The sequence below is a fragment of the Microcaecilia unicolor genome, chromosome 13 (genome assembly GCF_901765095.1).
Source record: "Microcaecilia unicolor chromosome 13, aMicUni1.1, whole genome shotgun sequence".
Taxonomy (NCBI): domain Eukaryota; kingdom Metazoa; phylum Chordata; class Amphibia; order Gymnophiona; family Siphonopidae; genus Microcaecilia; species Microcaecilia unicolor.
Window position 1 is genome coordinate 44,065,646 of NC_044043.1, and position 13,330 is coordinate 44,078,975.

General features: G+C 42.1%; 1 protein-coding gene across 6 annotated transcripts in view; it reads right to left on the reverse strand.

Moving 5' to 3' along the window:
* Nucleotides 1-11,973: 11,973 nt before the first annotated feature.
* TADA2A (transcriptional adaptor 2A) overlaps nt 11,974-13,330 on the reverse strand; it is a 57,314-nt gene continuing 55,957 nt past the window's right edge. For 3 of the 6 annotated variants that reach the window (XM_030222319.1, XM_030222321.1, XM_030222320.1), the window contains exon 15: nt 11,975-13,314. In XM_030222319.1, coding sequence (XP_030078179.1) covers nt 13,129-13,314 — 186 coding nt within the window. In that variant the 3' untranslated portion in view covers nt 11,975-13,128. Of the gene's footprint in view, nt 13,315-13,330 lie in introns of all 6 variants that reach the window. The other 3 variants (XM_030222325.1, XM_030222323.1, XM_030222322.1) reach the window with 2 other exon arrangements.

Consider the following 13,330-nt stretch of genomic DNA (forward strand, 5'->3'; position numbering starts at 1 on the left):
GAGGTTAGGGCTCTTCAACTTGGAAAAGAGATGAATGAAGAGAGATATGATTGATGTCTACAACATGCTGAGTGGTGTAGAATGAATAGAAGTAAATCAATTTTTTTACTTGTTCCAAAAGTACAAAGACTAGGGGACACTCAAGGAAAGTTACATGGAAATACTTTAAAAACAAATAGGAGGAAATATTTTTTCACTCAGTGAATAGTTAAGCTCTGGAACTCTTTGCCGGAGGATGTGGTAACAACGGTTAGCGTATCTGGGTTTAAAAAAGGTTTGGACGAATTCCTGGAGGAAAAGTCTATAGTCTGCTATTGAGGCAAACATGGGAAGCAACTGCTTGCCCTGGGATTCGTAGTATGGAATGTTGCCATGATTTGGGTTTCTGCCAGGTACTTGTGACCTGGCTTGGCCACTGTTTGGAAAACAGGATACTGGGCTAGGTGGTCCATTGGTCTAACCCAGTATTGCTACTCTTCTGTTCTTATGTTTGGCACATCTTAATAGGTAGCAGAGGGGGCAAGTGCAGTTGAGATATATGGATGCAACAAGATGAGCATATGAGTGACTTTTTTTTTCTTTTTTTTTTTTTCATTCATTTTCAAGGAATGAAGCAAGAAACACAAGGAATTAAAAATTAACAAGATTAAATATGACATGGTGTGGAGTTCGAGGCTCTGCATTCTTATCCTACCACCAAAACAATATTTAAAAATCCCTTTTGGCTCCTCCATAACCCTTCCCCAGTAGAAGTGCCCTCCCTTTTCGCTGCTGCTCCACCACCATAGGTATAGTTTGGGGTGTGCTAAAAAGGCAGTGCCCCCCCCCCCCCCCAAATGTTCCAAGTGTTTATGTTGAATTGGTCTCCATCTTCTCACTACCGATATGTCTACCACTGCCTCCCGCCCCCCCCCCCCCCCCCACAGTAACATAGTAGATGATGGCAGATAAAGACATGCATAGTCCATCCATTCTGTCCAACAGGATAAACTCATATGATGCAATACTGCAAATGCATACTTGATCTTGATTTGTCCTTGCCATTTTCAGGGCACAGACTGTAGACATCTGCCCGGCACTGGCCTTGTTCCACATCTACTGAAGCTGACATCTAAGCGACCATTCTAGCCCATCCAGATCTCTTCAGCCATGATCAGAGCACAGACCGTAGAAGTCCGCCCAGCACTGGCTTTGCTTCCCAATTACTGGTGTTGCCATCGAATCACCACTATGCTTGTGTGGTTCCATACCTTTTATACAGGATTCCTTTGTGTTTATCCCACACATTTTTAAAAAATCGGTTACTGTTTTCATCTCCACCACCTCCTGCGGGTGGGCATTCCAGGTTTCTACCACCCTCTCTGTGGAAAAAGTACTTCCTGATATTATTCCTGAGTCAGCCCCCTGTAATCTCAGTTAATGTCTTCTAGTTCTAACACCTCCCTGTCTCTGGACAAGGTTTGTTAGTATATTCATACCTTCACTTATGTCCATCAGTGTTATATTTTTTAGAAAGGCACCGACCAACCCTAAGATCAGCGTTGTTTATAAAAATATCAGCCATGAGACAACAATAAATGGGGATCATTTTTTCCCTATTTCAAATCAACAGATGAGATAAGATAGTGCCAGAGGAGTGGCAAAGAGATTTGTGGGGGGATTTTTATTTATTTAGCAGCCTGGGATTTGTTTTTTAAATTCTGATCAAGCATTTAGTGCCCCTGCTCTGATTTACATGCAGTCACAAGGGGGAATATAACAGACACACTTGCAGCACAAGCATAGACTTACAGTTTCTGACAGACTAATTGCTGATATAATCAGTAGATATAATTACTGCCTTTGCAAGCTAAGTTCAGCCACATAGCTTTATCAGACTGTTGTTTCTGAGCTGTGAACACATTGGGAGAGGGTGGGGAGTGTAAATTAAAAGATGTTATTTTGTAGCCACTTGGCTACTCAGCAGCTCCTTGTGACTCTGGGCAAGTCACTTAACCCTCCATTGCCCCATGTAAGCCGCATTGAGCCTGCCATGAGTGGGAAAGCACGGGGTACAAATGTAACAAAAAACAAAACAAAAAACAAACAGGTTGCAGGATCTGTAGCAGGGTAAGGAGCTCTGGATCATAGGTGCCAGCAATATGGGTACAGTGGGTGCTGAGCACCCCCAATATTGATTAAGTCCCTTTGTTGTGTTCAGGGAGGTGTAATTTATGCTGTGTTCCGCACCCCCAATTGCTTTGAAAAGTTGGCACCTATGCTTTGGATAGTCTAGATCAGTTTGGCGGGGCAACTTTCATTTTTTAAAGTTTTGTGCACTATATGGTGTTAATCTGGTCGTGAGCCCTTGAGCCTAGGCCGAGGCCTAGTATAGGGTTTTGGCCAAGGCCTAGGGTAGACCGGACAGGCCCTACGCACTAGCCACCAAGCCCTGCACACACACAACAACCAACTAGCACCACCAGAAAATGGGAGATAGAGCATTCAGGCAGGCCTCACGGCCTATCGGGAACCCACTCGCACAGAGTCCAAGCGTGCGGGCCTCACAGCCGAACAGGAACCAAGTCACACACTGGGAAGTGGAGAAAGAACGAGGGGTCCCCAAAGGGACAGGAGCACCAGCAACGCACACAGCGCTAGCTAAGAACGCAAGGGAAAAGGGACTGACAGACGTTTCTATAGGAAACACAAGGCTGTGCCACCAGCAGTCAAGGGTAAAGGAAGCCACAAAAAATAACACTCTAGGCTGTACCATACAGCACACAAGGGCAAGGGAAAGTCACCTAAGAATACACAATGCTAACCTCACAACATACAGGGATAAAGGGAACTGATATATAGGAATAAACAAGGCTGTGCCTGCCACACAGAACTCAAAGGTAAGCAAACAGAGAAGGTAGCCTTAACACACACAGATCAGATAAGGAGCAGCGCTCACCAGAAACAGGAGACAGACACAGCAAAGAAGGAAAAAGCAGGCAAAAGGAAAGGACTTGTAACCACTCGCCTCCACCTACCCTCCTCTCCTCCTTCCTGTACACATTAATTGATTTGATTTGGGACTGAAGAAAAAGGCAATTATTATTTTTGTCTATTAGATTGTAAGCTCTTTGAGCAGGGACTGTCTTTCTTCTATGTTTGTGCAGCGCTGCGTACGCCTTGTAGCGCTATAAAAATGCTAAATAGTAGTAGTAGTAGTAGTAGACTGCTTCAAAACACAACCTGCCAGAAGCAGGATTTACACAATTTCCCTAGGATGTATACTCCACTACTTAACCATGTAATTTCGCCAAACAGAAATTCAAAATCTAAAATAGACCATCATGTATTTATGAGAGTACAGTGCAATGTTCAACAGATCAAACTAGTTCTGAGTAAACGGCAGGGCTGCTGGACAAAGGGGATTCTTATCCCTGAAGCAGCCCAGCCTCAAAACATAGTACTATGTTGAATGCAGAAAAGCAGCATATGCTTATTGAGCAACTGTACAAAATATAGAAGAAAAGTTATGTTGATTGATTGGAGACAATGTGTGGATATATTATAAAAAAAATCACAAAAACTGATATGAACTGTTGAACAAATGATTAGATTGGTTTGAGAGCTAGTAAATGATGTGGTATAATAGCTAATGATGGCAGATAAATACCAACATGGCCTATCCAGTCTGCTCAGTAGGTGGTTAGCGTTGTATCTGTCGCTCTGCGCCAATTACTCTTCTCGATGATATTTTGAAGTGTGAAAAATAATTTATGTTTTGCTTTCAGTGTTCTATGCTTTGAAGTGTGAAAAGTCATTTCTGCTTTGATTCTCTATACTTCAGTTCCATCCTCTTGCTAAATAGGGATCCTCCTAGTTTATCCCATGCCTTTTGGAATTCCATCACTACTTTTTCCCCACTACCTGCATCAGGTGGGCATTGCAAGCATCCACCATCCTTTCCATGAAAAAAAAAAAAAACAATTCCTGATGTTATTTTAAAATTTAAACATTGAACAGTGCACTGTACTCTCAAAAATGTACGATAGTCTATTTTAGATGAACTGACATAATTAAATAGTAAGGTATAAGAAGAGGATGGCATAGTTTGTATTTAAAAGAAAGGAGGCATAAGAATAAGTAAGTAAGCATTGCAATACTGGGATGGACCAACAGGCCCATCAAGCAATGTATCCTGTTTCCAACAGTGGCCAATCATGTTACAAGGACCTGGCAGAATCCCAAAAGAGTAAAATAGATTTCATGCTGCTTATCTCAAGAATAAGCAGTGGATTTTTCCTAAGTGCACCTTAATAATGGTTTATGCACTTTTCTTCCAGGAACTTGTCCAAACCTTTTTTTAAACACTGCTATGCTAATGGATTTTACCACATTCTTTGGCAAAAAAATCCAGAGTGTAATTACGTGTTGAGGGAAGAAATATTTTCTCATATTTGTTCTAAATTTACCCCTTAGTAACTTCATTGTGTGCCCCCTAGTCCTTGTATATTTGGGAAGAGTAAACAAGTGATTCATGTCTACCCATTCCATTCTACTCAGTATTTTATAAACTTCTATCATACCTTCCCTCAGGTGTCTTTTCTCCAAGCTGAAGAGCCCTAACCTCTTTGGCCTTTTCTCATAAACAAGTTGTTCCATCCCTTTTTTAATTTTGTCGCCCATCTCTATACCTTTTATAATTCAGTTATACAATACAATACAGTATATTCTTATAGTCCGCAATAACCTCTGTTTTTGCCATGTGCCGAAGCCCCTTTTACCACAGTGGGTAAAAAGGCTGAAAAAATAGAAATGGCCGTGTGGTAAATTTGCACTTGCTGTGTGGCTATTTTAGGGGAAGCACTTCGGTAAGGGCTCCTGCACTAACCTGGCAGTAAAAATATGGAAATAAATTTCCATGGGGCTGGAAATGGCATGCACTGGGGGTGGAATTACTGCCAGCCTGCTGCAGTAACGTGCAAGCTTACTGACGCACGCCAACCCTTTAATAAAAGGGCCCCTATGTGAGCAGATTCCTACAGATATGACAGGATTAATGCACAGGCAAACTAGGCACATGTTTAGGAGGGGTCAGTTCATTTACTATATGTAGAAATTTGGTGTCTCTCAAGGGAGATTTTTACCCTTAAGGGAGGGGAGGGGAGGAGGGGAGGGGAAAGACACATCGCTATCCACACAGGTCTGTCTTTCCTCCCTAACCCCTGAGGATCATCTTTTGTTTAGAAAATCAACAGGTAGCACTTTCTAACTATTGCCTCCTCCTCTGTGGGACATTATTTTGGGGAACTTTCAAATCCATTAATATTACAATAGGGGATTTAATGTACTTTTTTGTCTAGTGCCCACCAAAGGGTTAATGTTTCCCTGCTCCCAGACGCCTGGAGTTTGTTGATAACTCTTTCTATGTAGGCAGTGTGCGATTCGAGATATTATTTTTATATCGCCTTAATTATTTGCTAATTTATATACATGCAGTAATTAATGCCTACCTCAAGAGGAAGAAGCACCAGTTCCCTCTACTTTACTCAGGTTTTTTAAATCTTATGTGAGCAGGAGGGAGGCACCTGATATATTTATTTATATCCAGATCTTGAAGGCTCGTATCACCAAATAGCTCAAAGCCTGTTATAATTCAATATAAATAATATAAAAATAGTCCCAACCCTTCAGCCAGCAGTCCCACCCTAACACATCTTATAATCCACACAAAGCACATTTCAGCTCAATATAAAACACAATAAAGTGCTTCCCAAGCCCTCCACTCACCTCCTCCAACACATCTTCTCCATGCATCTGACTCAGGCCCAGATGCACTAAACAAAACGAGCCTTTAACGACCCTTTAACGAAGACATTTTTAACCGAAGCATGCATTAAAGGCCATTTTCCGACGACGCTAGCAGCTAACGAAAACGGAATACAAACGAGTAACTACCATTGTAATGTGGATGATTCGGGATGCACTAACCATACCGACAATTGCACCGAATCATTTACCGCGATATATTTAATGTGTGGTCAGAGCTGTCGGTAAGGCCTGAGCTGTCATACAGACACGCCACTGCTCCCTGCTTCCCCCTGCAGCATAAAAATCCAAGCTGGCATGTTTGAAAATATAAATGAGATTAAATAAAAATGCTACCAATAAAGAACGACAAGGTGGATGCAGTACTTCATAGGCTTGCTTGCTTGTTTTGAGTGAACGGGGATGACATGACAGCTGCAGCATAAAAATCCAATGTTTAGCAGCCCCCCCTCTCTTCTTTTCTTTCTCCCACAGGTCCGCCTCCCGCCATCCTCCGCCCCGTGCCCCGCTGCCCCCCTGAGGTTGTCGCCACCGCTCCCCCCCTCCACCGGGTCCCCCCTTTCATGCAATATGGATGTCTAAATGCTGATTCTCAGATGAACAAAACATGAACAGTGTGTTTAAAATAAGGCTTGATTAGTACCTTCTTCTCCCGCAAAAAGGGGACCCAAAGTAGGATAAAATATAAGCCAAAATGAACAAACACTGTTTACCGCAAAACAATAAAGTATATCAACAAATACAAATCATAAATACTAGAAGTCAATAAATGCTTGTCAGATCAATACATAGTTATTAGAAGAAGAAAAAAGATGCACAAGTGCCATTGCTGGGTACCACTCACCAAGTAGCATTAATTGTGAAGAATGTGCTTTCACACTAGTGGCACATGTGTGAAGAAGCTAAAGGATAGCTTGCCCTTCTCCCAGTTCTTGAGGTAGAGAAGGATTTGCTGAGAAGTGGAGGATTTTAAAGAGCAATCGGCTGATTTGAGGAAGAGATTGAGAGAGAGGGGCTACCCGAACCTATAGTCCATAAAGCTTATAGAAGAGCCAAGTTCAACAACTGGGACTATTTGTTACTACAGAGAGATAGAGATGACACAGTTGAGGATAAGATCATGTGTCTGGAGGTATACCACCACGGCAGCACAAGTTTCAGCTGCAATCAGGAAACATTGGCACATTGTACAGACACTACCGACATTTATGGACTCGAGAGTGAGATTAGCATTTAGTAGGGGTAGAAATTTTAAAGAGATTCTATCCCCTGCCGCTCTGAGACCATTGATCCACCAGTGTGAGATGATGATGGCCACGTCAGAGTTTACGGATCCAGTCAGGCAGGAAATACATTCTTCGGTCCAAAACCTCATGCACATCTGACTTTGTGGTGTATTGTATACAATGCCCTTGCAACAAGTTGTACATTGGACAAACTGTGAGAAAGTTGGCGACACGATTAACCGAGCATAAGAGCAATATACACATCAAAAAGACCACAGCACCTCTGGCGGCACATTGCGATAAAGAAGGACAGGTATTTGAATCTCCAGTAATGAGTGGACGGGACATCCCAGGCTGATGCTGTCCAATTGGTTTAGCCCTTCTCTTTAGAGGGGGACACCAGGAAGTTTGGATCCATCAGTTCACAGCTCTAAAGTGATGTCATCAGGAAAGCCCTGCAGGGAGGAGGATTTGGGACAGCAGCCAGCCAATGAGAGATGGGTGTTCTAGGATGTCAGCTGGCCAATAGAAGGAAGCAGCAGGAACGGGGGGGGGGGGGGGGTGGTGGAACCAAGCCCATGTCCCACAGATGCTGTTTCTTTGATGGACCCTTGTCTTCTTTGCATTTTTGGTAAGTCACCATTACTTTTATGGTTTTCATTTCGGTACTGCCCCCCCCCCCCCCCCAATTTCTTGCCAGTAAACTGTAATTTGAAAAAGAAACATATGGCACGGCTTTCATACACGCAAAGAAGCTGTGTGTAAGCTGGTATACTTTTTTTTGTGTGTGCTTCATCTTCCCTACTTGTTTCTCCCCTTCTCCTGCTTGCAATAATGAAGAACCGGCAGGTCCACACCTCCCGTTAAAATTTCCACGGTAAAGGTAGGGACTGCTTTTGTGCATGGGGTCGGAAATGGTAGTGCATTGCATTCACATTATAATAGTAATTAGCTCATTTGCATTCTGTTTTCGTTAGCTGCTACCGTGACAGGAAAATGGCACGGAGAACCCTTTTGTGCATGTCCCGGTTTACTACTTGTGCGCTAAACTGGCTAGAACCAGTTTAAAAACCATGTTGCTGGCTCGTTTAGTGCATCTAGTCCTTAGACATCCAAGCCAGTTCTTACCAGCCCAGCTCCTGGGTGGCCTTTGTACCTTGTCTAAGAGAGGCAGTCATGCTGTAGCATTACTGTTCCCTCCGTCTCCCATGCAGAAGCCCGTCACTCCTCTCCAGAGCTGTAGTCCTGCACAGTTCCCATGGAAACATAAGCCTTTTACCAGTCTGTGATGAGATCTGAAGAGCTGTGGAGATTCACAGGGCATAGGTGGTAGGCCAGATTATATATACATTTATGCAGAGCAAAGCCTTTCTTTCTGTCTTTTCACATTCTGTGTACCTTCTTCCTTGTCTATTGAACAGCTCAGGTATATAGTAATGTACTGAAGTACTTGGCAGCAGATAAAGATCTGCAGTCAATCCTGTCTGCCAAACCAGGCGGTCTTAGCCGCACCCTTCACTCGGTGCAGGTTACATTCCTTCATGATTAAAAACCCTGGCATCACAAATAGGGCACCTGGCAATTCACCACCACACCAACCCAGTATAGGCGCTTACGGTTTGTAGCAGAACCTTTTAAATGGATCCTTGTTCCTCTCCTCATTCAGATCTGCTTCCTGGGGATTCTAGTAGCAGTTTAGGTGCTGGAAAGGGCTATTTCAGGGCACTAAGGGGGGTAATTCTATAACCAGGCACCCCCATAGGACAGGTTATAACAACCTAGTCTATAAATGCACCTGGGCATCTAGATTCCATTACCGAATACTAGTGTAACCTGGTGTCAGCGCAGCTTAACATTTAACTGTGAACACCTAAATGTGGCAGGGCTGCACGGACTGTACAGTATTCTGTAAGTTATGCACACTGGTGGGAGCCCCGCCCCTAGTATTTATCTGTATAAGTGTCCACCTACCTGCAAATGTGATAATATTCTGTAGACTGATGCACACACGGGGCACATCAACACAGGCAGACAATTATACAATTGCCCTTTAGGTGTCAGCTTCAGTCAGACAAAGTCTACTAGATAATTTTTGCTGTGTAACCTCTGTCCCTTCCTATTGTTTCCTCTGTTATACCAACAAACATTTGATGGCAGCTTCAGAAGTTGGTAAGACGAACGCCAGGCAGACTTCTACGGTCTGTGCCTCAAAATTGGCAGGGAAAGACAGAGATTAAAGTATATTTGTCTTTAATTATGAAGAAGCAGAACCTGTGCAGAATGCCAGATTCAACTCTGGCCACCTTGTCAGGCAAACTGGAAGGACCATACAGGCCTTTTTCTGCCAATATTTACTATGTTAAAACTGTTTTGTTTCATGTCAGTTAATTACTATGTACTGTAAACCACTTTTGAAAGACAGTATATCAAACACAATAATTAAAGACATTACTAAATGCTTACCCATTACCCACCCTGGCAGCTTAGCCCTGGTTGAGGAACTTCCATTAATGCTTCTCCTCCAACCCTTTGAGGTATAGAATCCAGAGTTTTTTAAAAAATTTTTAAACATGCTCCTCATATGCTTAAATTACGCAGAGATTAAGCTCCCAAAGCTGTGTTCTCGTTCAGCTGCGTGCAGGGGGATGAACAGGTTAGAAACCATTATATATTTAAGGAAATTATTGTCTTGGAAACAAGAAGTTCTGTGCCTACTGAAAGATCAAAGTTAATAAAGAAAAAAAAAATCCTACATTTTACAACCATGCTTGACTTATCCAGACACACTCTCCCTGACTATCCGTATTCAAATAGGATGGAGGAGTAGCCTAATAATTAGAGCAGCAGGCTAAGAATCAGAGAAGCTAGGGTTCAAATCCCACTGTGTCCCTTTATGATCATGGGAAGCCACTTAACCTTTTATTACCTCAGACATAAACAAGGGTCAATATTACTACTACTAAACATTTCTATAGCACTACTCAATTTATGCAGCGCTGTACAAATGAGCACGAAGAGACAGTCCCTGCTTAACAGAGCTAACAATCTAAATTGGACAGACGAACAGACAATATTCAAAAGGATTTAACTGGGGGCAGGAGAGGCTCATCTAAACCCTGCTGAGCTGGCAATTCCCAGATGGCTAGGGCAGCTGTAGCCCTGCTGAGTACCCAAACACTAACCTGCTAGTTAGGGGCGGTCTGGAACACAGCATGGGTGGAGCCAGCATTTAACTGGTCAGCTGTGATATTCAGTTAAGTGAGTGGATAAAATGAGGACAGTTGAAAGATTATCCTAATCTATCCACCAAGCTAACTGTTCAGTAGTCTGAATATCAGCCATTATGCAGTAAGATTTTGAGCTGCCGCACTAACCCGGATCTTCAGTGATGGACAGACATGCACTGGTTATCTGCCCATGGTTGTGAGCAGATTCCAAGCCTCTTAACCACTGCTGTTGAATGTCAACCCCTTAAACTGCAAGCTGAGCATAGGAAATAACTCACCTTGAGCTACACCTGAAAAAGGCACAAGCTAATTCCAAAAATCCACATATTAGCAGATGCATTTGAATTTTTGTAAACCCAGACAGGACTTCAGTGCATTTGTATACTGGATGGATGTGGTCTTTTTTGAACTGTAAAGTGGTACATAAGTACTAATATATGCATAAATAGTAAACTAATTTCTTCAGAAAATACAGTAGCTATTCTTCTTGAACCTTAACATTTTGAAATCATGGACATATCCACTATTCACACTTTACATGACTCTAGTTTTTCACTTAAGCCCTTTAAATATGTCATGTTACTTTTCCACCAATCTCTGATGTTAAGATACATACTAGGTTCAGTGTCCACTATAAAAATAATATATTGCTGAAAAGTCTTATGTTGTCCAATATAATTAACTCAGAGTAAAATCTAAAATTTCTCTCTCTTGAAATTAAGATGGTTCTACCATTACTTGTATTTTGCCAATCTAAAAATCCAGATTTTGGACACCTAGGGCAGAGGTTCTCAACCCCATCCTTAGCACACACCAAGCCAGTCTGGTTTTCAAGATATCGATTAGGAATATGTATGCGATAAAACTTTAATGTATTGCCTCCATTGTAAGCAAATCTATCTCCTGCATATTCATTGTGGGTATCCTGAAAACCTGACTCGGTGGGTAGGTGTGTTCTGAGGACTGGGTTGAGAACCTCTGATCTAAGGATTCAATCTGGAAATCCTCATCCCTAGCAGACCCCAGCCACCCAGCATAAAAAAAAAAAACACACCTATCTGTCCTAATCTTGTTACTGACTGTTAAAAAGAACTTGGGTAGGTGTTTTCAACCCAGTTTGGTTTTCAAGATATCCACAATGAATATACAAGAGACTAATTTGCATGTACCACTTCAAATGTATGCAAAATATCATGCACATTTATTGTGGGTTTCCTGAAAACCTGTGAGGACTGGGTTGAGAACTCCTGGTTTAAAGGAAGACTGAAAATGTCAGTTTTCCCTATGAAATAAAACTTCTGAATATTTTTTGGAAATGCAATGAGAAAAGCAGGAAAAGAAACGTAACATTTAAAGCAGTACAGTTTATTTTCCAGCATCTCAAAGGGTTGTAAAATCACTAAAGACAGACCTGTTCAGAAGAGCATAGCCCACCGACCCAACATAAAAAGTACCTGGACACTAGAGACACAATGTAACCAAAGAGCGCTACGGACATTACCTGACTCTTCTTCCCCCTTTCCCTCTCTAAGTTCCCCCCCAATTGTACCTACCATACATGTATCACTTTGTATTCATTCATACCATGTATTTGTTCAGACCAGAATCGCTAACACCGTTAACGGTAATATGTAAGCCTCACTGAGCCTGCAAAAAGGTGGGAAAATGTGGAATACAAATGTAAAATAATAATAACTAAAGTCTAATTGTAGCAGAACTGGAAACAGGATGATAAAATGCCTCATCGCTATCAAACTCTAAATGTGTGAGAAAAAAAAAAGTCAGTAAGATGGGGCAGCTTTATGTAAAAATTCAGGCAGAAGTACTCAGTGGCACAAGATCCAAAGCTACTCACACTGGTAATACAGGGAGCATTGTCAGGCTTCTAGAAAGACTGATTTTACACCATTTAAGAAAAAAAAAACCAAAGATTTGCTGTTTGATTTTACATTTTTCTTTTATTATTACACTTTGCTCCATGGAATACAGGACCATTCTGTAAGCATTAGACACCTTTCACTTACAGTGAAGAGGAACTTTTTAAATAAATACTTAAATAAAGATTTCCACGGTTCCAGCTTATTTGGAAGGCCTGCATACTGCAGCAGTGTGGGGGTGAAGAAACCAAAAATGAATGGACACTGGGACAAAAGAATGTGAAGTACCATTCTGATCACTATATAGAAGTTTCCTCATTTGATATCTCAAGAGCTGATGCTTCTCTCGACATCTGATTTCTAACCTCATTGTCTCTCTTACAATTATGTAACATTGTTTTTCACCAGTTGAGCAGAACCAAAAAGTGTCTAGCATGAACCTTCCTGAACACAAACCAACTTGCAGGGGAGGCTCTTTGAGTGCAGCAGCGACCCCCTCCCCTCCAATGGATTCTTGTTTGTTCAGGGCAGCAAACCAGTAGCAGGACAAGTCTAGGACAAGAGGCCTAACGGTTAGAGTGGGACAATCAGGGTTCAATTCCATTTCTCTCACCAACATTCCTTATATCTTTGGGAAAATCATTGTTTTTCCTATTGCCTCAGGCATCCACCTAGATTGTAAGCTCTCGAGCCAGGAACTTGTTGTACCTACATATGTGAAATGCCTTGAGCTGAAGATGGATAGGTGACACCTTTAACCCAAACTGCAAAAGAAGATCCAACTAATTGCTGCTCTGATTCAATTATGTACTATCCTACAGTCTACTAGATCGCAACCCTAACACACGGAGTGCAGGTAAAAACAAAACACAAAAGACAGGAAGATAAACACAGTCTGACACAGCTTTCTTTCTGAAAAGACCACATAATTAATGTTTGCGACAGCAATCAAAGTGCAGCCAGGTTTCCTTGGTGACTGTCTTCCAAAAAAAATCAGGCTTTGCTGATGTAGCCCTCCCGGATAAGGAAGTCGTAGATTTTTCTGGTTTTGTTCACATCTATCTTGATGAGGGCCCTGGCTTGGGCCAGTCTCAAGCCTCCTTGTTTGCTACATTCATTCACCAAAGCTGATTTGTATTCTAAATAGGCTCCAGGGACCAGCCTCACCACCTGACAGAGCTAGGAACAGAACAAA